Here is a 27,358-nt window from a genome sequence, read left to right as displayed (position 1 = left end):
TTTTTACATGTATGTATTATTGTTGTACATATTTTTAGCCTAGACAAAATACTGGGAAAAAAGTGTGTATATTTGTTTTAAAGGCAAATGTTAAGTTTAGTTGTAATACGGTGTTTGCGCGTGCTCTTTTGTTTAGATAGATGAGACGACAGACCCGTGGTAAAACATTACAACTAACAAGCCCAGTATTTGTGTCTTCTGTTCGGTTAATGGGTAGTTAGTTGGTGGCGTAGTCTTAGTTCTATTTCTTATATTTTTTAGCCATAACAACAAATTCAACAATGCTGCAGATTTTTTTATGGTTATATGTTGCTGTTGTTTATATACATATACATTTTTTTAGAGTGCAAATATTGCCAGTCTGCTATAGCAATTGCAGCAAAGGTCAATCAACTTATTTAGTTGCCTACTAAGTAGACAGTGTGGATGTAACAATAGAAATCTTAAATTTTTATTTTACAATTAAAATTTCTAAATAAATTTAAAATTAGGAATATAATATTGCATACATTCTTGGTTTTTAAAACATCATTTACATAGAATTCAAAAATTTCCCATTACAAGATCCAAAAAAACACAAAAAATGATCGTACAACAAGTGTTAAAAAGTTCTTGTAACATGAAAGACATACTGACAGCCAGCCAACTGAAACATAATTTGTCAAATCATTTATGCTGAATGTATAACAGTCTTGTGAACAAGATATTGTAGTAGATTTATTTTTTTTTTCTTTTACAACATCAATTACAATTGTACTCGTTGTAGTTGTAACAAATTGTGAGAATTTCAAATCTGTGATATGATACAAATAATATGAATAGTTAAATGCAAAGAGTTCACTTCTTCTAAGCATTTCATTTCACTGACTGCCTACTCATATTGTCAGTTGGATTTGTTTTAAAAAACTGAAATCATAAAGACAGTAAGAAAAAAATTTTAACACGCAAACAGATCAAGTTCAAGAGATATGAAAATAATTTGAATAAGAATTTTAAGCAATTTGTTTAAACGAAATTGCACTGCATTGTATGAGTAGGCATATTCTTAAAGAACGAGGGAGAGAAGTTTCATTAAATTAATGTAATTTTTGTTTTTGATTTTAATGTAATACTTTTCATTAAGGTTGTTTAAAAAAATGTTAATTTAATTTTAACTAAAAGCAATAATTTCCACTATTATTTATAGCATTGATATATGACCGATTTTAATTTTATTTATGTAACAACAAATTCTTTTCTAATTTCTTTTATAAAAAATTTAAATCTTTTAAATTTATTTCTATTCTTTTGGAAAAAAAAAATACAGACACAAAACTCTATATTTAACAGTCACGCTATGACAAACGGCGACGTCTAAGTTAGAGAGTACATACATACGATACGACTAAACATTGTCGGACGACTTGTTTGACTTGATCATTATTTTGATCATGTGAATTAAATGTTTAAAATGCATTCATTTCCTGTACGTAGTATGTTGGTATTGTACCTGTAACTGACATCGCATCGTATTGCATCTCGGATCGTAGTAATGTTACAACAAGTATCTTTCGCATACTATATCGCACATCTTTAATGTGTCTACGACGTTGATGGTATGAAATACATTTTATAGTTACGAACGCGTGCTAAGTATGCAAAAATGAAGATGTTCTTCAGGTTTTCTTCTGCTGTATTTTATTGTGAAATGTAGTTTAAAATTCTTGCCTCTAACAAATTGGTCATTAGATAAAAGAAAGACGAATATCAAGAAAAATAAGAAGAAGAAAGTCAGTGTTAAAAGAATCAAGTATGTAGTAGAAGAAACAAAATTGTACTGTCTTTACGTCGTCCAAGATTTTTAACTAGAGATTATAGTTTTTCTGTTATATATATATTCGGTATAAAAGAACCAGAAACGGTGGTTTGTTTCTTTTCTTTGCAATGAAAAAAATTTATTGTTGGACATTTTGTTGCAAGCAACAAGATTATTTACGTTTCTGCCATTTTTAGTAGCTGCAAAAACAGACGTTTTGTTAATTTATTAGTAGTTTATTGTTAAAAGAAATTAATTTAGCTTATTTTTGTAAAGCTCTTTTTTCGTTAACATTTTAATTAATTTTTTTTTTCTTCTTTCTTCATTACAGCTCCTTTACAAGATTACACAGAAATTCAACAATATACTGGTAAGTGTGTCTAATTTTTGTTACTTTAAAAAATCCTACATTTGGTTATGTATACGATTTTGTAATTATAATTATTTTCTTTAAGTTGTTAAAGAAAATTGCCGAAAAATATGCTAGGGTATTTAGTAAATCTAATGTAATAAAAAAAGTCAATAAGTAGAAGAATGTCAAGATCTTTTCCTTAATTCCAATAAATTAGTTGCATTTATTACATTCAGATTCATTTTATATGGTTTTGGTTAGTCTCAAATGCAGTTATATTAGTTGTAGGAAGCCCAAAAGTATGCTTTGCAAAATAAATACAAATAAGCCCAAAGCTAGGCAAAAGAATCTCAAAATATGTTTAACATAAAACAACCACAAATTAATTTTATAAATAATCCAAATTTAACACTCCCTAAACAAATAAATACATATATTAAAACCACATGCAACTTGTTGCAAGTACATACTCGTACGACAATTCTTATGTTACATAATAATTCTTCCACTTTTTTTTTGCTAGTACTCGTTACATGATTACCGGAAATTTATGATGACTACCTTCTGTTGTAACAAGGCAGACATGCGTTTTTTTATTTTGTTTGCCTGCCACCAGTTGTTGCCAGTTAGTTTATTAGAGTTATGTTATGAAATGTAAAAGACCTGTTGCATAGTTAATGTTATTTTTATTCCTTGTTATTCGCTTTAGAATTTTAAGTGTGGGGTTTAGAATAAATCCTTTTATTACATTCATGTTTCAAGATTAATGCAAAAATCACATGATATCCACGATTGTTGCATACGAATTAACTGCGATTTTTAGCTAAGTTTATACAGAGTTTTTCATTTATGTATTTAACAACCTAAAGACCGTTAGTATAATGTTGGATTAAACACAAAAAGGAAATAGTTCATAAAAATTATAATTGCATTAAACACATTTTCATGGGGAAGAGAGACTGTGTGTTGTTAATATGAAGTGTATGTTAAGCAAGATGTTAGAGCTTATACCGGTTAATTATAGGGATCAGTAGAGTTTGTTTAGAATTTTCTAAAGAAATTGAAAACTTAATTTTTGTGAGATATTTTGTTATTAATTTTAAGTAAATATGTAAAGTTTTGTTTAATTTTTTCCTAACTGTTAATAACTTTCAGATTTATTTTAATTTATTTCAAATTTATTGCTTTTTAAATTAACAATTACTTTTTATTAGAATAATTTATTTCATTATGAGAAATTATTGTTACACTGTAAAAAAAAATTATATCGAAAATGTAAAGGAATTAAACTAGTTTAAGTTTAAACACCTACACAGAAATTCGGCGTAATTTTTCGAAAAAAACAAAATCATGATTGTGCTTATGAGCCAAAAGTATGCAGCAGTTTTTAAACAGAGGGCAAAAGAAAAGAGTATTAAATCGATACAATAGACTTGCGTAAAGCAACTACTCTTTAAATAAACTTCAATAACAAGAAAAAATATGTAGCAACTTATTTAAATAAAATTATTTATAATTATTTAACACATCCTACACCTTGAACTTTGACATTATACAAAAAATGACTAGCACAATTAAACTTCCAATTATTTGAAAATAATTATTTCAAAAAATTCTCCCACAAAAGTTAATAACCTAAAACAAAATATAAAGCGATTCATTCGTACCCACCAACAATTGACAGAGATAAACCAGTCAAAAAATGTATATAAATAACTTTATAACAAAACTTTAAACATACATATATAAACGCCGATATAACAAACCGACTGGCTGTCTGTCTGTCTTCCTTCTTCTAAATAATGAGGTGTTAAATAAGCAATTAAATGTTAAACATGAGAAAACAAAATCACGTTTTGCGGGAGTTAAAATAAAACAAAAACAAACAAATCTGACCAATCACTTTGATCACCACTTAACAATATATAATTTGAAAAACAAATTATAAAACAGTAGCTTGCTAAGCAAATAAAACAAGTTGTCATAATATTATCACAGAAATAATATTAAAAAAAAAACATTTAAATATGCATAAAAATTCAATGTTAGAAAGATGCGAATTAAGAGAATTACAATTAAGGCGTTAAGCGACAAGCGTTTATTAACAGAAAACATAGCACTCGCTACTAAGAACTAGTTACCGCACTAGTTCATTGTCAATTTCCTTTCTTTTAGAATTAACACTGATTGTTATCTACTTAACATCTAAAGTCAAATTGATTTCAAATCCAATTTTGACTTAAATACTCAAGAAAATTTTTTAAATTAATTAATTAATCAAAATTAAAGATTTATCACAGAATTGTGCTAATTTTTTTTTTGGGCCGATTTTTTTATTATAAATAGAAAGTTTCTAAAAATCATTTATGGTAGAATAATTCACACGAACAAACTCAAGGATCGTTTAATCGATCTCGCTATCTATTGGAGTATATACTTTATGGTTGGTTGGTTAGATCCAATCTGTAGCAGGGAGAAATCTCAGGATACCATTAAGCTTAAATCCAGAGTCACAGAGAAAATGGAAGACCGTTTCATTCTTTTCTTTGCAAATGGGGCATTATTCAATCTCTATACATCCCATCTACTTTGGTTTATAAGGAATCTTCTTATTTCTCAATGAAAGATGGCTACAATACATTGGCCCTTTTACATGTGTCTAGGTTATTCCACCTAATTTCGGCCTTTTGAAGATAAAATCTGAAGATACTCTTTGATAAAACCTAACAGGGTTGTAGATATAAAGGGCAGATCCCGTTCTGGCAAGCTCATCTTTATAGATCGCAAAATTGAATTGTAGAAATTACAAACTTAATGCCAAACATATGTATGTATTTATATATACCCTACTCATAATAGAAAGAGTAGGGGCTATAAACATCTTATAAATTAGTTTAAGTCTATTTTATTCTCATATAAAAAATACTTTATATAGAACAAAAACGTGCTTAAGATGTGCAAAATGATTAATTGATTGATTAAAAAGAATGTGACACAAATTTCTTTAAAGAAAACAAAACCTGAAGTAGTTCAAATTATTATAAATAAAGCGAGGAAAAAAAAGAAAACGTTTTAATTCCCATAACATACAAACAAAATGATAACATAATCAACACGTTTGGGATATTAACTATAATTTAATATGAAAATTGGTAGTGAGGCATTTATTTATTTTATTCGCCTCTAAATGCACGTGCTGCTGTTAAATGCATTTCGCTGCTAACTACAACAGCCAACAGCTTTCGTAGCGAACAACAATAGTCATATTTAACTCGGACTATAGACTGTTTGGCTGTTGAGTGTCATTTCATTTCATTTATTTTTTTTTTATTAAAATGCGTATAGTAATCGTCCATAAGAGGCCCATTAGTCATTAAAGAGCCTAAACGAAATAGCATCAAGTATTAATTTACTGTGACTACTTTACTATAATATACATACATATTGTATACATACATATATGTATTTACGATTATACACTTGTATGACACCAACTAAATAAATGCTGAGTTTGTTGTATGATGTCTATATTATTACTTGAGTTCATGGTATAACTTAAATTTATATTAACGTTGTTATTGTTGTTTTAGTTGCTGTAGTTTATTAGCCAAATTAATGTGGCATTAAATCTCTTAAGGTTTATTTGCTGTTATTGTTGAGGTCTAGCAATTGAGAGTCTAGTAATCACAGTGGTTCGAAATTGTTTAAAATTATCACTAACTATTTTTTTTTTACAAATTATATTTTAAAAATGGTCTCAACTATTTAACAAGCCTAAAACACAAATTTTGATTTAAGTTCAACAGATTACATAAGCTTGATAAACAACCAAAATCTTCGAATGCTCTCAAAATGTATTAAAGGACATCAAACATTTTTGTTGTTGCTACATATAATTAACATCGAACTTCAGCCAATGATCTCAAACTACCTGCAGTTCCATCACACCAGCTTACAAATTCCTAAACTTTTAACTTATGTTTCAACAGATTGCTATAGTAATCTTAAGTCATTTTCCAATCCTGACGTACGTCCTAAAGTTGTATTGCTTTCTAATTTTTTTAAAAACTTCTGTTCCAACTTATATGCATCATTTCAAACTATCTAAAGTTGCATCAAACAAGCTTACAAATTTGATAATATTCAACATTTTCCAAACCCTTCAAACTAAATACTTTAAGTTGCATCAAACAAACTTAAAAACTTTTTTTCAGTTTTTTTTTTCCAAATCTCTACCACTGTCCATAAATATCCACAAAACACCGCTCTCTGCTACAACTACTGTCACCAGCATTTAGTCTCATAGGAAATTGCTGCGGCAACAAAAAAAAACTAAACCAATTGTGATATAGCGAATTTTAGATTAAGTCACATGGTAGTCTCTAGTTACTCATAATATTTTATGATTATGAACGGGTATTTAACAAAAAAAAAAAAACACTTGCAATAATATAAATAATATTACCACTGATGTTGTAAATGTCGTATTTTGTTGTACACAAAGTAGCCGTTTATAATGTCATTATCTTGTCTGTATTTCTATATCTACGTCTAAAGCCAACAACAGACCAACAACAATCATCCAACCAACTAGCCAACCATCCATCCATTCATTCATTTATTTATCCACAATCTATCCATTCAATTATTAAATTATAATGCTGTAGTTTAAGCGAAGTTCGGGGGGAGGGGATCTTAAACATTTCATAGTCGTTGTTTTAAACACGTTCCAGCTTAATTTAACCATTATCATCTATAATTATTTGTACAATTTGTCACTTTTACACGGAAAAACAATTGTGGTATTATGTTTATTTGTTTTTTTGTGGTCACACACTTGTTTCGTATAGAAAATTTTACAATGAAATTTATACTATGATTTACAAACAAAAGGTTATTTTTGATGAGATTAAGATGTATTAAGTTGTCATTTAAAATATTAAAATATTTTGTTTTTGTTTTTTTTTATTTTTTATAAATTAACATAAACTAAAGCATGTTATTTATATTAATGACTGATGAATAAGTAGAACATTTAACCTCTCAATTTTTGATGGTAATATGTATAATGTAATTAAAAAAGGTTAAATACGATTATATCATAGTTACTAGAAAAATAAGGACTTAGATCAAGTGGCAACTAGAAGAAGTCTGAACTCAATATGTCTGAACTAGAAGAAGTTTAAGCAATAACTCTATGTAAATCAGTTACACAATAGTTCCTATTTGAAATGGCTAAAGTTCCTAACTTTAAACTTCATTTAGAATCTTGATAATGAATTGATAATGATTAGTGGCGGCTGGAAATCGAAACAGGTCGCTTTCAATACGTATCTTAACATTACTACTTTCTTAATAAGCATATTTCTTAAAGAGCTTTCTAGGCATACTTTCCATACAACTTAATACTCATTGCCTTGAACTATTTATTTTTCTACTTTGGGCGGGGGAAAAAACTTTACAATTTCCAAGTATTTTTATTGCATTGATAATCATTAGTATGGAAAAGTATCTCCCACTTATAATAAAAACTATACACTTTTATCAAGGTAAAATATATATATCTATGTACCTTTAATAACAAATTAAGGTTAAGTGCATGAGAATCATCCTATAAAAACAAAAATAATACAAAAAAAAATAAAACAGAAACGCAAAAACTAAACTAGAACATAATAAATATTATGCAAGTAGGTAGAGAAGTACATACAACATTGATGAGATACAGATACAAATTGTAGTAAAAAAATAATAATAAAAACACTGGCAGACACTTACAATAATGATTAACCTTTCCATAATGATGAAGATATACATGAGTTTGTAATTGTAAAACGAAAAAAATGAATTCAAAAACATGCGAATTATTTTAAGAATATTTTTCTGTAAATAAAACACGAAATAGCAAAAAATAATAAAAATTGAAAAGCTTAGTTATGGCAAGAAAAATAATTAAGTTTAAATATAGAATAAATTAAAAGGATTTAATTACGCCTCTAATTATGCTATAAAGAATAAACTAGTTTGAGGCTACCAAAAGTGGTTTGTTTTAAATAACTAGTTAACCATTTCGGTATAGACCTATGTTCATATGTTCAACACGGGTTTTTTTCGGTTTCTCCTCTTTGTTAGCAGAAGACCTCTAAATCGTTTGACATATGAAACATAAATTCATTACATGATGTCAGAAATACAAATAAATCAACAGCCAACAATTGAATGCATATATTTTAAAAGAATAAATAGAAGAAAACAAAAAAAAAGATTGCATGTTTTAGATCAACTATAGAACACAATAAAGGTTACGGAGTTAGAATATCAAATTTGAACGAACACAAAAAAATATAGAGAAAAATCTAACATCATTGTCTCATTATTGTATGAAAATATTTTTCCTTCAACTTTTATAACATTGTGTTCTTAGCTAAATTACTCGCTGCTCTAACAAAAAACAATTTAAGTAATTCAAACCACATGCTTCAAATAACTATAATTTTCCACCAAACTATTAGTGTAATATGAAAAACAAATATTTGCAACTAATATTTTTATAATGGCAGTTAAAAGAAAAGCAAGAAAGAAAAAAAACTGATTATGTTATTAACCATTATGAAGAAGAATAAGCCGCTCGTATACATGTGGTCGACTTGAAATCATATAGAAAAGAACACTTACTTAACTTTAAGGCAATTTACATAATCAAGTCAAGCAAAAAATTTATTCCAAATTTGTTTACCATGGACTAACAATTTGTAATTCCTGAGTATTTCTATTATAAAACCTATTTCATTTTATATACTTTTGTTGTTTTTTTTTTCTTGCAGAAGGCTGCTACTACAACTACAATCATTACAATGAAGGCGATAGAATCATGACAAATGAGCCCTGTTTGAATTGTACGTGCCACAATAAGATGCTCATGTGCTATTTGCGTGTATGCCCGTTCACCAAGCCCATTGGACATGACTGCATAGTGGAGAAACGTGAGGATCAATGTTGTCCAATCATTACATGTCCCGAAGGTGAGTATTGTTAACTAAAGAAAATTACTTTATTTTGTAATTTACAATGTTATCTCTCTCCTATTTTCTTCTTTTTCCTACTGCCCGCAGTTCCTGTCGATGTTGCTCATATTGCTCCCGTACCTGGCACAGAATTGAGTTTCCCTGAGAAGTTTGGCTGCAGTATTGATGGTAAATTCTATTTGGAAGGTGCTCAAGTTCCATCAAATCCCAACAAACCTTGTGAACTTTGTTATTGTATTAAGAATCGTACGTCCTGTTTAATGCAAGAATGTACATTACACATTGATGGCTGCACTCCAATTTACAATAAGGGTTCTTGCTGTCCAGTACGCTATAATTGCGGTAAATACTTTTACTTATTTTACTTAAAAACAATAATACATTATTTTTTCTAAATTCTTAGACCACGAAAACGACGTACTCGAATTGGAAGACCATTCTACCACAACTGAAGCTACTACAACCACAACCACTGAACGTCCTACTACAGGTTTCATTCTTACCAGCACCATGTCTCCCTCTGTTTCAACCGATTGTGTTCATAATGGCGAATTATATGCTGATGGTGCTCGCATTGCTGGCGAAACTGCTTGTGAAAACTGTTATTGTATGCGTGGTGATATCATTTGTGCCGTTCAAGAATGTCATATGCCTATGCTTAATGGTAATGGTAAAACATGCCACGCTTTGCCTGCAGCTGAAGGTGAATGTTGCCCCAGTAATTATGTTTGCGAAGACGACACTGCCACTACACAAATTATTGAAGCCACTACCTTGCCTTATGGTAGCCTCGATGAAAATGAAAAGATTACTACTGCCGCTCCAGTCAAGGATCTTCATAGTGCCATACCCGAAGAAGATTTGCAATTGCAAACTCATATCGATGAAGAGGAGACTGCAACTAAGGCCCCCTCAACTGAAGGTGAATCAGAAGAAAAGGAAGAAGCCACAGAAGCTGGCATTATCGGTAAACCAACTGATGAACCAATTACCGCTACTGAAGATCAAGGAAAACAAGATGATGCTGAACAAGATTCCGTTACTAAGGTTTCTGAAGAAGCCGAAGCAACAACTGTATCTTCGACAGATATCAAACCTATTGAAGGTGAAGAGTTTGTTACTTCTGCTCCAAGTAGTGCTGATGAATTACCTGATCATCAAATTACCACTATTGAGGATCAAGAAAAACAAGAAGTCGCTGAACAAGAATCAGTTACTAAGGTTTCCGATGAAACTGAAGCAACAACTGTATCTTCGACATATGTCAAACCAACTGAAGGTGAAGAGTTTGTTACCACTGCTCCAACAAGTGCTGATGAACTACAAGAATCTTCAACTGTATTATCTCTTGGTGGTGATAATGAAAGTAAAACTGAATCATCTGAAGAAATCGTTACTAAATCACCCGCTCAAGAAGAAGAACATGCTGATGAAGAAGCAGTTACTAAAGTTCCTATTGCTGCTGATGAAATCTCTACTGACTCTACTGCTAGTGGTGAAGAATATGATACCGACACATCTGAAGAAGGCAAACCTGAACACGAAGAATCCGTTACCAAGATTCCTGCGGTTGATGCTGTAGAAGGTCAATCAGCTTCAGAAGTCACTCCAAGTGAAGATGTATCAGAAGTATCCACTGAATCCTCCGATGAAGTTAAACCTGTTGCCGGAGAAGAACTTGTCACAATGGTACCTACTCTTGGTGATGAAGGTATCTCAACCGAATCCGTTACGGAAGCTGGTGAGAAAATTGCTCCTATGGATATGGAACATACAACTGAGACTATCGAAGAAGCAGCTACCAAAATTCCATTTGCTGTTGGACAACAACATGATGAGTTTGCTACAGAAGCTCCTGTTCAATCATCTGAAGAGCAATCGACTGGAATTTCTGGTGAAGAAGCCGATGAATTATCTACCAAAGCTCCCACAGCTGAAGAAGAAGTATCAATTGCTGGTAAACCTGAAGAACAAGAATCTCATACCACAGGAGAAGAGGATGTCGCCACAACAGCAGCTCCTGGCAATGATATTATCGAAGATGAGCAATTATCTACTGAAAAACCCAAAGATGATGTTAAACCAGAAGAAGAAGAAAAAGAACAACAAGAAGCAGTTACAATGTTACCTACAACAGGACAAGAACCGGCCGAAGAAACCAAACCACATGGCGAAGAAGAATCTTCTTCCGAAACCTCGGTTGAATCTGAAGAAGCTGATATGGTTACTAAACTTCCTGTTTCTTCTGATGAAGAGCAACTATCTGCAACGACAGCTCCTGAAGTTGAAGAAGAAAAAGAAGATAAGGAACCAACTCAAGCTCCTGTTGATATTGCCTCTGTATCTACTGAAGAAGGTATTGAAAGCTCTACCGAAGTGTCTGAAGAAGCATCTGGTGAAGGAAAACCAGTTGACGCTTATAATGAACAAATTGATATTACCACAGGAGCTCCTACTAAATCTGAAGAAGACCACACTACCATTCCTTCAGCAGAAGACAAACCTGTACTTGCTGACGAATTGGGCAGTGGTGATCATGCTGACGAAGTACTATCCGAAACTTTTGTTCCTACTACTGAGTCTGTAACTTCTATTCCTCTATCACAAGAAGAATATGCCACGGCTAAACCATTCACACCAACAGAAGGCGAAGGAGACTCTACAGAAGTATCTGGAGAATCAGGAGAATCTGAAGAAGATACAAAACTTATGGATCTTACTACAGTTAAACCTTCTACTTTCGATGTTACAACATCTGCTGAGGAAATCAAGGTTGATCAAGATAAATTGGATATTACCACAGAAAAGCCCGCTATTTCCGAATATACAACATCTGCTGCTGAAGTTTCCCAAGACATCTCTGAAGAAGAAGAAGAAACAGCTACCATAACGCCTTCAGAAGAAGAGATTTCATTCAGTACCAGTACTCCAATTAAGATTGCTGATGAAGATAAAACCGAAGAAGAATCTTCTGCCGAAGACAAAATTGATATTACCACAATGGCTACATCGCTTGAAGAGAAACTTCCAACAGAAGAAACTATTAAAGTTGATTCCGAGGCTTCCATTTCGAGTACACCTAGTGCTGTTGATGAATCTGAAGAAACAAGTGGTGAAGAACACAAAAATAAACCCGAAAGTACTGAAGAATCTCTTGAATCAGAAGATATTACCACTCACAAAACTATTGAAGAAGCCGATCAAGAAACCACATCAACACCAACTGTTCATATTATTACAGAAGCAGAGGAAGATCAACACAAAGTTATGCCAGAAACAAGTGATCACAAAGTTGAAGAAACAACTGGAATTACAGATAGTCCAATGGTCATTATTGAAGACATGTCAGCCTTTACGACACCAGAACCAAATGTTCAAGAAGATATTAGAAAAGAAACCGAAACTGAGGAAGTTGAACAAACTGCTACCCAAAAACCATCAATTGGTGAAGAATCTTCAACATCCGCCACAATTAAACCAAGTGTCGAACCATCAAATGTTGAAGAAATGCCAGATATGCAATTGCCTTCAGTTATTCCAGGTGAAGGAGATTGTTTGGTTGGACAGAAAACTTATGAAAACAATACCATTGTTCCTACTTCTGACCAATGTGAAATTGTATGCAAATGTGTTAGCAGCATTGTTACTTGTGAACGCGTTAAATGTGATATTCCTGAAAATGTTGAACAATGCAAATTGGATGAAACTAGTACCAACAAGTGCTGCCCTTCATATATTTGCGATGTTGACGGTTTACCTACTAAGAGTGAAGATAGCATTGAATCAGTTGAAGAAGATGAGGATGAAGAAACTCAATACACAACAACTGAGGCTCCTCACAAACTTTCTGTAAAACCAACTGTTGAAGATGAAGCCGATATTGAAAAATCTGACACTACTAGCGTTAAACCTTCTTTAGCATCTGAAGGTGTTAGTATTCCTGAAATTGAAATGCCAGTTGCTAGTACTGAGGAACCAATGTCACATGTTAAGGACGAAGAAGAATTTGAGCAACATACTATTAAAACTCCTATTGAAACTATCGCTGAGGACAAAAAGGATATTATTGCTGAAGATGAGACACCTACTACACCAGCCGCTGTTGTCGAGGACATTGTTGTACCTCAATCAATGGTACCGGTTGAAACATCTGAACAAGAACCACAAGAAATTGTTACTGAAAAGGCTCAAGTTGAAGCAGCAGAAAAGGAAACTGTTGCGGAACACCCTGTTGATCAACAGCAATCAGAAGAAGAATTGGACGAACATACTACATTCGCACATGGTCTCGTCGATTCCACAACAGATTCTATGGTACATGTCCCTAGTGATGAAACAGAAGAAAGTGAAACTCAAACTACACCAGCAGTACCTTCATCTGATGAATATCATACTGTTAAACCAATTGAAGAAGAAAAAGAAGAAGAACCTGAAAGTCAAACATTGCCTACCTCATCAACAGAAGAAGAAGCTGACGTTACCGAAGAAATTCCTGAAGAACATGAAGCTCATACTTCTGCTCCTTCTGTGCCATTATCCGAAGAAGAAAAGGAAATAGAAACACAAACTTATCTTCCATCCCTTTCATCCGAAGATGACAAAGAGAAAGAAACACAAACTGTTCTTCCATCTAAATCATCTGAAGAAGATAAAGAGTTATCCGAAGAGACAGAAGAAACACAAACTGTTCTTCCTATTGGATCTCATGAAGAAAAGGAACCTTCCAAAGAATCAGAAACTCAAACTGCTTTCCCTATTGCTAGCGATGAAGTTTACACATTGGCACCATCTGTTGAAGAAACATCATCTGAAAAACAAGAAGAAGTTGCGGGTACTGAAAGTACAACTCCAGCTAGGGATACTGAATTCACAACTGCTGAAAAGGAGCACTCTGCTGAAGATTCAAGCGAAAATATATCAGAATTTACAACTGCTGCACCATTTAGGGATCACGATGCAGAAACTGATGAAGAAGATATCACTCTTACAACAGCTGTTCCTTCAATGGATGGCTCTGAATATTCAACATCTACTACTAAAAAACCATTTGAGGAAATCGAAGATCACACAATATCTTCAGAAGTTAAGGATCATACTGATGCTGCATTGTTGGATAATGTTGAAAGCGCATTCGGTTCAACAAGCACTTCGGTTCCAGAAGGACAAAAAGAAGATCATACCGAAGAAGATATGTCATCTACCGCTGTGCCAACCGTATTTGAAAAAGATGAAGTTCATACAATTGCTCCATCCACAGAAGGCGATAATGCAACTGTTAAACCTACCGGAGAAGAAGAATCAGTCGAAGAAGAATTCGATCGCACTACTGTTGCTTCCGAAACTAGTGATGAAGCATCCGTGGAATCAGTTACTTCAATGGGAGATGAATCTTTGGAATATACTGTTGCTCCTATTGTTCATGATGAGCTTAAGGAAACATCTGAAGATTCCGGTGTTCAAGATTCCACACCTTTCACTCCTATTAGCGAATCTCAAGAAGATGAACAACCTGATACCCAAACCTCCATTACTGCCTCAGAAGAACATACTCTTGCTCCATCTTCTGAAGAATCAATTATAGAAGATAAAGAAAAAGAAATTCAAACTACAGTTGTTCCAACCTCTTACGACGAAACTTCAGTTCAAACTACACCTACACCTTCAAATACTGATATTGCTTCAGAAAAACCTATTGACTTTGAAACCAAAATTGATACATCTTCGTCAGTTCCTTCAATGGATGAAGTACATACAGATATTCCATCTCATGATGTTGTTGAAGATATATCCGTCACTACAGCCGCTTTCCCTGTTGATAAGATTGATGAACACAAAGAATTGGCAGAGGACCACACAATTACCTCATCTACAGATGTTTCTATAGAAGAACAAACTGAGTCCACTGAAGAAGAAATCACAAGTGCACCAGTTGAAAAGGTCACCGAATCCACTAAAGAAAAGACTACCATACCCTCAATTGAAGATACTCAAGGTGAATTGGAACCATCTATGGCTCATACTGTGGCTCCTTCAGTTGAAGAAGAATCAGTTACCAAATCTCCTAGCGCTTCAGATGAATATACACCAGAAGATATTGAACACATGACACACGGACCTTTCACATCAGATGAAACCACTTCTGAAGTAATTTCTTCTGAAGAAGATATGAAGGAAGATGAACCTTTGGTTTCTGAAGCCGACAAAGAGAAACCAACAAGTGCTCTCGATGAATCAACCACAGTTGCACCAGGTGCGGAAATTGAAGTTCAAAGCACTCAATCTCCAGTTAAACAACCTTCTTTGGATCTATCTGAAGAAGCATCTGGAGAATCTATTGAATCTGAAGAAGAAATTGGCACTGAGCCAACCAAGATCCAACATATTGGCGAATTTGTTACTGAACGTGTGGAAGAAGCTACCTCTATACCAACACTCCAATCTAGCAGTGAGGAAGAAGATAAAGAAGCTTCTGGAGAGGAAGGTGAAGAAATGGAAATAGGCACTGAAACACATGAACCAGATGTTGAACATGAAGTTGAATTGTTTGTTACCACAGAGCATGCCGAGCAACCTGCTGTTGAAGTATCCACCGATAAATTATCAGAGGAAGAAATTAGTCCAGTTACAAAAGCTCCCATTGCAGATGAAGAATCTGCAACTAAAAAACCTATTTCATCAGAAGATTCCGTTCAGCAAACAGAAGAAGATGTTATTCCAAGTGTCACCAAAGCTCCTATGGCAGAATCTGAAGATGTCACCACTCAACATCCTGATAAATATGATAATGAAAATATTACAGTTAAACAGGAAGAAGAACAAGATATTCTATCCGTTACTAAAGCTCCTGTATCTGATGAACATATTGAACATGTTACTGATCAACAATCAGAAAGCGAAGAAGAAACTGAATTGGGTGAACATGTTACAACTGAAGTATCCAAGGAAGAAGTATTAACTGTTACTCAAGCTACAGAGTTAGAAGGATTTGAAGGTGTTTCATCTGAACAACCTGGAGCTCAAGATATGGAATATGTTACTAAAGCTCCAATTGCTGAGGAAGAGACTGAAAGTGAAGAAGACATTTCAACTGTTACCAAAACTCCTAGTGATATTGAAGTTGTTACTGATAAACAGGTTGAAGAACAAGATATACTCGATGTCACTAAAGCTCCTGTTTCTGAACAGGAAAGTGTCACCAAATCACCAATGGAATCTGAAGAACTTGAACATGTTACTACTCAAGAATCTGAAGAACAACATGTCGAACCTTCTGTCACTAAAGCTCCTTTGGCTGCCGATGAAATTGAACATGTTACCGCTCAACAAGCTGTCGATACTGAAGATATTGATTCTATTTCTGTCAAACAACCAGAACTTGAAGAAGATACTTCTGCATTTACTCAAGCTTCTGTTATTTCAGAAGAAGAATCAGAGAGTACAGAAGATATTGAAAGGCCAACTACAATATTACCCACGCAAGCTGAAGAAATTTCTGAAGTTACTGTTTCTCACGTTCCCACAGAAGATATTGAACAAACAACTGCTTCACACATTCAAGAAGAACTTTCTGGCCAGGACATTGAAACTTCTACGGATAAACAACCTGCAGATACTGATATGGCTACAACTAAACCATCGGAAGAAAGCTCAGAAACTTCAGATATCACTAAAGTGCCTGAAATATTGGAAGATACTGAAGCTACTACATCTAAATTCCCAGTTCATGCCGATGAAATCTACGATGTTTCAGTTTCTGAAAAACCAACCTCTGAAGATGAGGAAGAAAGTGAAGACGATGCTGATAAGACTGAAAAATATACTACTCAAGTATCTACAGTGGCTGAGCAAGAAGTACATGCAGATACAACTACCAAATTACCCGAACTGGCTGAACATATTACTGAACTACCAACTAGAGATACTGAATCAGATCTGGAATCTCATGATCAAGTTACTGAAATGCCTGTTGTTGCGGAGGTTTCAACCGATAAAATGCCTGAACTTACTGAACAAGAGTCTGAATTGCCAACTAGTGATACTGAATCCGCAGATGGCGAATCTCATGAAGAATCAACTGAAGTTCCTATGGGCGCCGAAGTATCAACAGACAAAATTGCTGAATTACCAGCAAAGGATACTAAATCAGATGAAGAATCTCATGAAGTGTCTACCGAATTACCAGTTTTCGCTGAAAAATTACCAGAACTTTTTGAACATGTCACCGAGGTACCAACTAAGCACGACGTATCAGAAGAAGAGGAATCCCAAGCTACTGAATTACCTTTGGGTGCCCATGTATCACTTGATAAACTACCCGAACATGTTACTGAGTTACCAACAAAAGGTGTTGAATCTGATGAAGCAACCACTGTCTTACCTGTGGTCGCTGAAGAATCTACTGACAAATTGCCTGAACATGATGTTGAATTACCAACTAAAGATACGGAACCAGAAGAAGACGATAAATTACATGAACAAGGCACTGAATTGCCTATTGATGCTCAAGTTTCAACCGACAATTTACACGAGCACATCACAGAATTGCCAACCAAAGATATCGAAACTGACGAAGAATCCCATGAACATGCTACTGATTTACCTGTCAGCAGTGAAGTGGTCACTGATAAATTATCCGATCATGTTACAGAATTGCCTGTGGTCACTGAAGTATCTACTGATAAATTGTCTGAACATGATGCTGAGACACCAACTGAAGTCACAGAGTCGGAAGAAAAGGATAAACCACATGAGCATGCCACCGAATTACCTATCGATGCGCATGTTTCAACCGACACATTACCCGAACATATCACAGAATTACCAACTAAAGATATCGAATCTGATGAAGAGTTCCATGAACAAGCTACTGAATTGCCTGTCAGCGGCGAAATGGTCACTGATAAATTATCTGAACATGTCACAGAATTACCAACTAAAGATATCGAATCGGAAGAGGAATCTAGTGAACATGCTACTGAATTGCCAGCCTCCTCTGAAGATAAATTACCAGAATTGCCAACAAAAGACACTGAATCGGAAGAAGAATCGCTCGAACAAGCCACTTTATTACCTGTCGATGTTCATGTTACAACTGACAAATTCCCCGAATTTGTCACCGAATTACCAACCAAAGATGTTGAATCAGAAGAAAAAGTTCATGAAGAAGCAACTGTGGTGCCTGTGTCCGATGAAGTATCCACCGATAAACTACCTGAACATATCACTGAAATACCAACTAAAGATGTTGAGTCTGAAGAAGAATCCCATGAAGAAGCAACTGAATTGCCTGTTGTTTCTCCAGTATCAACTGACAAATTACCTGAGATTGCAGAACATGTCACTGAATTGCCAACTAAAGATGTTGAATCAGGTGTTGAAGGTCATGGAGATACCACTGAATTTCCTTTGGTCGCACATGATGTTCCTACACTTGGACAAGCTGTTGAACAATCTACAGAAAGTGCATCTAAGGAAGAAGAATCTGCTGAAGAAACATCAACTGAAGCAGCTGAAGATATTAGCTCAGTTAAATTGCAACCAGCAACAACAGTACATCCCCTATTCCAACATCATACAACATTGCCTTCAGTTGCTATCGATAGCCGAATTGATGACACTAGTTCTCACACTACCCCAGTTCCCGCCAAGGAAGAAGAAACATACACCACCCCCACAGCAACAACAACAGTCAGCAGTTCGACATCAGAACCAGTCACTACATCTGCTCCACACTATCAACCACAACCACCAATTTATGGTAAACCTCCACAATATGGTCCCACACAATACGAAGACGAATACACTGATGAAGATGAGGGCGAAGTCTTTGGTCCTGGCACTTGTCGTTATGGTGGCAAACTTTATGTATCTGCCCAACAAATACCACGTGATGATCCTTGCGACTTCTGTTTCTGCTTCCGCAGCGATATCATCTGTTTGCAACAATCTTGTCCACCACCAATTGCCGGTTGTCACGAAGAGCCCATTTCCGGTTTCTGTTGTCCCCGCTACGAATGTCCGGTTTCCATGGCAACCGTACTCAATATTACAACAAGTACCACAACGACAAGTACCACTTTACCACCACATTTCCTACATCACTCTTATGGAAATAATGTACAACGTAATGGTTGTCTCATCAATGGCAGATCATATAGAGTGGGTGAGAAGATTGAATCAACAAGTGGTCCATGCATTAATTGCACGTAAGTATTGGAGGCTTAAAAAAAACATTAATATTTGTAAAATATTTAATATTTTTTCTTCTATTTAATTTTTACTTGGCCTTCATCAGATGCGGCGGTGATGGTAAAATGAAATGTGATCCCCAGGCTTGTGTTCCTGAACCTACCATGCAACAAGTAATGGCTGTTGTAGCGGCTGGTCGCAAAAGATGAACCCCTAGCCATGCTAATTTAAACTAATTATTAAATTTTTTATATAAATTAAGATTAATACAGTTACAAAACAAAAAAATTCTTTACCACAACAATCCTTCCCCTTATCCGTTTTCCAACACAACTACACCAAATCAACTGCGAAAATAATACTATTTTCTCCACTCACTAAATATAATAACGACCAACGACTTGAACAAGTTTTAACGGAAAACAATCACAATTTTTGAATGAAATTTTAATTAACAATTAACTGTTAGCAAATAGGTGCCAATATATAAAGCGGACATACGATTTTTAGACTCCCTCTTTTATTCAAACCATTGAGATGCAAATTTAATAATTACGAATGAATTAGCTTATTTGAAGCAACCAGTGATATTGTACTGTATACATAGTATAGGTGCAATTAATTAAGTGAACACGAAAAAAAAAACAAAACAAAAACGCACACAAAAAAATTTATATACACTCGAAGAAATTATATACACGAAAGAAAAAACTTTTTACTTTGACATAGAGAAAATAGAAAACTTTCAAATTTTTTCTGTCAAAATTTAGCACTCTTAGTATGATTAGGAAGATAGAATCCCCAGACTTGTAACATGGTTTTTTGTTCAACTGCCCATGGGAAACAGCAAGAAACTTTAGATAAAACGTTACATTCAAGAGACTCAATAAACCGCGCTTTCTCTAAAGTTTCTATAGATTCCCATGACCAGAGCAACAAGAAATAGTGTTATGACGATTAGGATATAAGGATTCACCAATTAATTTTCTTTTTTTTTAATTTTTATTGTATTCCCTTTACTGACCAACCCCCCAAAACCCTTCTCCCCTTTAAATTTTTATAAGCTAATCCCTTTTGATACCTAAATATAAGTTTCTATTTTATAAATTATTTAATTAATATTTTTATACATAAAATAAACAAAAAAAAACAACAAATGAAATGATAAAGAAAATAAGAATGAAAAAAAATTGTTGCTTCTAGTCTTCTCTTTTTTTTTAATATAAAAGAGCAACAACAAAAATTATTATACATTTAAAATCAATTTTATAATTTCCTTAAAGTAACGAAACTAACGAACAAAAACAAAACACATTTCAACTATGTATTAAACTACGTTTTTAATAGCATTTTAACTACGTTTTTATTTTATTTTTTAACAAATGAAATAGTTAATAACAAATAAACAGAATGTATGATTAATGAACGTAAAGTGAAATATTAAGAAAATCATAAAGAAAGTAGTTTTTATAGAATAAAATTTTCAAATAAAATCTTACGTATCATTGTGAAATTTTGTAAGTGTAGTAGTATGTAATAAATAAATAAAATTAGTAACTATTTAGTAGTTTCCAGCAAAAACAAAATAAAACGTACTTTTAAACAAAAACTTAACTATAAACTCACCCAAAAAAAAAAAAAACAAATAATAATAAAACGCCCTTTTATCAAGAAAAGTAACACAGAAACAACTAATATTAAATGTGTGGAAAAAGAAAACACAACAAGTAAGGATTTTTTATACAAAAATTGAAACTAATGCTCGACTGATTGAAAAGCAAGTACTTTAAATAAATAATAATAACAAATTAACTAAATATAATATAACAATCAGTAAACTTAATATAATAACAACAGTTTTGTATATGTAGTTTTTTTGTTTTTTTTTTTTAAGAAATTAATTTACCCAAAATATTTTATTTTTTATATATTTTTTTCAATTGCGCTTAATTTTCAATTATTAATTTTCAATCACTTGAGCTTTAGTTTTTGTTCCCTACAACTTTTTTCCTTTAAACTTTCTTTTATGATTTTTTTTCTTTATATTTTTTATAATTTTGCAATAAACAATTTTTTAGTTTTTAAGTAAATATGTATCTTTTTTTAGTTTTATGTAGTAATTTTTTTATATATGTATTTATTTTTTTTATTTCTTAAACAATATGTATATCCTTTTTTTAAACCTACTCTTGTTTAACTTTTTTATAATTCTTTTTTTTTATATAATGAAATGCTTAAATAATATTAATTTTATTATTTTAATTTTCTATTGCCTCCAATTGTAGATATTAATTAATTAAATATGTGCGAATATTAAAATGAGAAAAAAATAAATAAATAAAAATAAAGAAAATTCAGTGTTTTTATTAGTTATTAAACACTAAATTTTAATTATTAATAATAAATAAAAAATTGTATTTTAATTTTTTATATATACATAAATAAAACAAAAAAAAAAACATTCTGTTCAAAACGAAAAAGCGATAATAAAAAATATGAAAAAATATATATAAAACATTATGCTTTTATTACTTTTGGTTAGAAATTGATAAAGATTAGTATTTTGAAAACTTTTTAAAATATGTTATTTGGAGTAAAATTTGCAAAACGTTAATATTACAAAAACATTCAGTCAAGTATTAACTACATATGTGCCAAATGAAAAACTTAATATGACTCAACATCTACAAAAACATCTTTGGCGGCTGAACGGCGGCTTTGCTATCCTAAAAACACTTTACGCCCACCTATAAAAAGGTCGCCCATTTTTCATCCCAACCCAGCATAAAACGAAGTACTTCCAAAAGAATATAATTGATCAGCACTTCAAAAGTAGCACTAGGTGATTTTTTTTACCTTCTGTGGAAGTGATGTTTATTGACTTAAAAAGAAGCGAAAACAATCCCTTTTTTTAATTGAATCTTTTTTTTAATAATTTTTTTTAAATTAATCCAATTTTATTTTTTAGTTAATTAATAAATGCGTGTAATTTTTTATGTTTGCTAATATACTTGAGTCAAATAAGATGTGTTCTATAATACTCCAATTGTACGTCCTAATAACTTTCGAAAAAAGAACTTAAAAATTACTTCTTAAGACTGACTTCAAATGTAGTGAATTTGGAATAAAATAAAAACGACATTCCTCCTATGATAGGCCTGTGTTAAAATCATTACTTCATCAGGCCTTTTCAGTACTTCCATGGAGTAAATTCTATTTGTTTGTTCTTCTTTTTTTGCTGGCAATGTTCAAATTGATATTAAAGTTAATTTGTACAGAATTTGAAAATTATAGCCAAAATATTACCTTAATAAACGATTTCTTAAATTTAAATAGAAGTTTGGTACCTTCTGCCCCTAAAATCTTATCCGACAATTTATTAACCTAATGTTCATGTGGATTTCAAAGTAAAAAATTTAAAAATTTTGCCTTTAATAGTCAGATATAAGAATTTGTACACTCAATCCCTAAGGAAGCTACCATGATCTCCGCGAATGTTTCTCATAAATATATACAAAAAACTTAAAGGTTCAATCCCCAATAGTTTTTTTTTTTTTTTTAAATTAACGAATTTAATAAATTAAATCCAAATGGGTGTGCCACTTCCCTATCTGCTAGTCCGAACTAAATTTGTATGTGGGTGCGTCCCTATATGAGAATTTAAGAACTAAATTTGGATGTGGGTGCGGCAAGTCACCCTTTTAAAAATTTGCAATTTATTATTCCTTGCAGACATATAGGAAAGCAATACAAAAATTGCAGAAAAATCGGTCCAGTCGTTAAGCTGTCTTTAAAGTCCAAACAAACACACACTCATTTTAATATATAAATTTATCAGAGATTTATTAATGTTGCCATTAGCAAAAGCCAAACTTCAATTGTTTTTGTCATTCTGGATGCTAACACGATCTAATCACGTCCCCCCACCTGTCTTTCCACAATATGCACTCATATTGAAAAAATATCTACAATTTATGATCTCTCATAATTTCCATTCAAAAAGGAATTTTTAAAAAGCTCTCCATCTTATCATGTTCCCCACATGTCTGTCCACAATAGGCACTCATATTGAAAAAATAGCTACAATTTATGATCACTCATGTTTTCCATTCAAAAAGGAAAGAAAATAGCAAAAATGTTTAAAATTCAAGTTAAATTTAAATGCTTACCCCAACAGTAGAAAATTAAAAAACGAAGTAATTGGAAAAAGCTAAAATTTTTCACCATTTCTATACAAAAATTGTTAAATTAACAAAAAACGTTCCCATAAGCATTAAGAATTGTTAACTCAACTCAAGGAAAACAGAATTGTTAAAAAAATGCATTCGATATACTTAAGGTTCAATACCAAAAACAATATTCTTTGCAAAAATGCCAAAATATTCACACGGACTAAGGTTTAGTTGGTTCAAACCAACCAAAAAACTCATTGGACGAATGTGATAAATGAATAAAACAAAAAACGCCCAGTAACCACATCATTTTGGCAACTGGCAACGCAACAGAAGTGACAACCGATACATAATCGAAACATTAGGCTTTCTTCACAAAGATACCAACAAATTCATACGAATAAAGGTATCACTAGAAACACCTTTAAAACTATCTTCCCAGACAATGTAAATCTTTGCAGAAAAAAGAGTCATGGACTGGTAATTTGTAATGCAAAAGACTATGCAGTTTAAGGAGTCATTATAAGAAAGATAATGATCACTTACTTGAAAATCTTGATCGGCCACAGCATGCATCTTCCTTTTTTTCATATTGTATACATATTTTTCCATTATATTTATTATATTAAGCAACATTTTTATTTATAATTTTCTTTTATCAAAACTTTTTTATACATACATATGTATCTATGTATGTATTTCTTTTAACAAAACCGTGGTTTTGTTTGTGACAAAACAAAAATATATATTTTTCCATTTCAACACATAAACACAAAAACACTTTTAAAGATTTTCTTCATTATGTATAATATACGAATTAAATTATAATTTTAACAAAAATTTTCACTTTTTCACAATTCCATCGAAAAAAAACTAACTAAAATGTCTAAAAACGCGCCAACTGTAAGAATATATAAAAGGAAACTGTCAATAAATTGACAACAGAAATCAGTGCTGTAAAACGTTAAAATTCCTAGCTAAAATTATATGTAATAAAATGTCCCACATTTGTTAACGGTTTCATCCGTTGTCATAATGAAAAACAGAGTTGCTATACTTTTATTTACAAACAGTCCAACAGCTGATTGACATTTACTGACGTTGTTGTTGTAACTAAAAATACATTTTTTGTTTAACCTTAAATGGTTTGTAGTTTATAATTCCCCAAATAATTATTTTGCTAAATTAGCAAATTTTTGTGTAATATTTATAGAAAATGTCCTAATTTGTTTAATATAAATGTGAATATTTTAAATAGTTTATTTAATACTCAAGATTTTATCCAAATAAGAAATAAAAATGACTGCCTTGGCCACCATCAATTGGTTGTTTATTTGTGGTTTGAGCTTTTGTTTAGGCGGTGTTGTGGTGCTAAGTTTAATGCCATTGAGCTCAGGTAAGTTGTTTGACCTCAGCTAACAACTTTGGCCTAATTTTCTATTGTCCTTTACGTTTGATTTGGCAGATTGCATTTGTCCCATTAGCAGAGGGAAGCCAAAAGTCGAAAATGCTGATATACAAAGTCGTACCTCCGATGAATTACAAGTTGTGCACAAATTAGCCATATTGGTACCATTTCGTGATCGTTTTGAAGAGTTGTTACAATTTGTGCCTCATATGACCAGTTTCCTTAAGAAACAGGGTTTAAATCATCATATATTTATTTTAAATCAAGTTGATCGCTACCGCTTTAATCGTGCCTCTTTAATAAATGTGGGTTTTCGTTTTACCAGCGGTGTATACGATTATATAGCCATGCATGATGTTGATTTATTGCCTTTAAATGATGACTTGCATTATGATTATCCCAGTGAGGTGGGTCCGCTGCATATTGCAGCACCAGATTTACATCCCAAATATCATTATGAAAATTTTGTGGGTGGTATTTTGCTAGTGAGGAGGGAGCATTTTGAAGCTGTAAATGGTATGTCAAATAAGTACTGGGGTTGGGGTCTGGAAGATGATGAATTTTATGTACGTATAAGAGATGCCGGCCTGCGTGTAACAAGACCCCAAAATATTAAGACTGGTGTTAATAACACTTTTAAGTAAGTTTTTTTTTCCGTCCAAGACAGAACTTGAATATCTTTTCTAAATTATTTAATTTCCAGCCATATACATAATCGATATCATCGCAAAAGGGACACACAAAAATGTTTCAATCAAAAGGAGGTGACACGTAAACGTGATCGCCAGACGGGCCTTAACACTCTACAGTATAAAATTCCCAAAGTCTATGACCTGACAATTGAGGGTATACGCGTAACCGTGTTAAACATAATGCTGGAATGTGACTTAAATGATACACCCTGGTGTGATTGTACTGGCGCTGCGGCAGCCGCACAAGCAGAAGATTTAAAATCTGCTTAATTGTAAAAACAAAATGCCATAAATACAAGACAAGTACTACAAAGTCTTTTTTGTTAATTTTTTTTATTTTTATATATAAACCTATATCATTTCTAAATCTTGCAATATATCCACTTAAAACTATAGCTTAGTAGACATGTACCATACCATAAAGGAATGTCCAGAATAATACATAAGTACATAAAGCCCCCATAAAACTGTTAGTCAACAGACTTTGGCGATTAATGAAAAACTTACGCCAACCAGTACCGGACTTAGCGAGTACCAAAAGCCACAAAACAAATACCGAAATAAAGTAGAACAAAAATCCTAGCAGACCATTCAAACCCAAGATACCTAAAATATAAATATAATAATTTTTGTTAAAGAAAATTACAAAATTTTGATAATAACAAACTCACCCGCTGCACAGCCCGATATGGCAGCCATTGATGTGCGGCAATATTCCACGGCTGAAATATTGTGTCTAATAGCAGCCTCACTATAGGCAACAATTTCACCAGTTTTTGAAGCAATTGGTTTAACACGCTGCATTTTTATGATAATTAATTTATAAAAGGCAAATTATTTGCAATAAATATATTTTTTTCCTAAAAAACACGTCCAATTGAGGTGAAAGAAATTAATATTAATTAATGTCAAAGTACAGCTGTCAAATGTATACTTTGTTTTGTTATCGAAAATGCTGTGTTTAGTTGTCATATAAAGTTAACGCTATGCGACACTCATAAAAAGTAGTGAGTAATTTTATTTTCATTGCTTTGGTACTTCAGAGAATTACATTCCTCCCCAGACCATAACATTTATAAACCGTTTAGATTTTGTAAACGTTAACTAGCACATCATTAATTTTAGCACTACTATAGCTATGTTTAAAATATTTTTCATAATTGGAACTTTATAAACATAATTCTGTAAAAAATAGGTAGCAATGGGTTTAAAAAAAGGCACAGGCAACAAATAATTACAATAATTACGAGATTTTCTCAAAGAATTGCAAGGTTTTCTAAACCTTAAATATCGCCTTTGTTTTATTTTAGTCATATTTCAGATTAAATTTCAAATGAAATATTAATTTTTTTCTTAGCAATGCTTTTGATCTGTTGAACTTATCTTATTTTGGATCGGTATTTACTGTAAAGATCGAGTAGTAACTTTTTAACAAGAATATTTTTATTTTCTTGTAATAATTTTTTATTTTAAAAAAATATTTCAATAAAAAACTTTTGACAATCTCATATTTTTCCGATTTTTGACGTTAAAATATTCTAACGTCTTTATTAAAGCTAGAGAATTAAAAATTCGTTAATGTAACCGATATTTGTCGTTGCTTTACAATATCGGTAGTTAAAATTAAAAAATTACTGTACTGAACTAAAGATTTTTAATTTTTTTAACAATTTGGGAAAAATAATATCACACACTGTTTAGAGATGATACAAATTACGATTTCCAT

General features: G+C 32.3%; 3 protein-coding genes across 3 annotated transcripts in view; 2 read left to right on the top strand and 1 right to left on the bottom strand.

The window, feature by feature from the left end:
* LOC111680986 (microtubule-associated protein futsch) overlaps positions 1 to 20,038 on the top strand; it is a 106,193-nt gene extending 86,155 nt beyond the window's left edge. The window contains exons 3-7 of the mRNA XM_046950191.1: positions 2,127 to 2,165; positions 8,972 to 9,169; positions 9,260 to 9,514; positions 9,576 to 19,377; positions 19,467 to 20,038. Coding sequence (XP_046806147.1) covers positions 2,127 to 2,165; positions 8,972 to 9,169; positions 9,260 to 9,514; positions 9,576 to 19,377; positions 19,467 to 19,569 — 10,397 coding nt within the window. The 3' untranslated portion in view covers positions 19,570 to 20,038. The remainder of the gene's footprint in view (positions 1 to 2,126; positions 2,166 to 8,971; positions 9,170 to 9,259; positions 9,515 to 9,575; positions 19,378 to 19,466) is intronic.
* Positions 20,039 to 24,659: 4,621 nt separating this feature from the next.
* On the top strand, positions 24,660 to 25,956 carry LOC111680960 (beta-1,4-galactosyltransferase 7). Its single transcript, XM_023442676.2, has 3 exons — positions 24,660 to 24,928; positions 24,998 to 25,580; positions 25,644 to 25,956. The coding sequence occupies exons 1-3, from the start codon at positions 24,832 to 24,834 to the stop codon at positions 25,900 to 25,902; spliced, it is 939 nt and encodes a 312-aa protein (XP_023298444.2). The 5' UTR covers positions 24,660 to 24,831; the 3' UTR covers positions 25,903 to 25,956.
* On the bottom strand, positions 25,947 to 26,541 carry LOC111680961 (ER membrane protein complex subunit 6). The gene is made up of 2 exons (XM_023442677.2): positions 26,304 to 26,541; positions 25,947 to 26,238 (listed from the first exon to the last, which is right to left on the bottom strand). The coding sequence occupies exons 1-2, from the start codon at positions 26,434 to 26,436 to the stop codon at positions 26,030 to 26,032; spliced, it is 342 nt and encodes a 113-aa protein (XP_023298445.1). The 5' UTR covers positions 26,437 to 26,541; the 3' UTR covers positions 25,947 to 26,029.
* Positions 26,542 to 27,358: the final 817 nt, after the last annotated feature.

Source organism: Lucilia cuprina, chromosome 4, assembly GCF_022045245.1.
Source record: "Lucilia cuprina isolate Lc7/37 chromosome 4, ASM2204524v1, whole genome shotgun sequence".
In the NCBI taxonomy this organism is placed as follows: Eukaryota; Metazoa; Arthropoda; class Insecta; order Diptera; family Calliphoridae; genus Lucilia; species Lucilia cuprina.
This window is presented reverse-complemented; position numbering and strand designations above follow the sequence as displayed.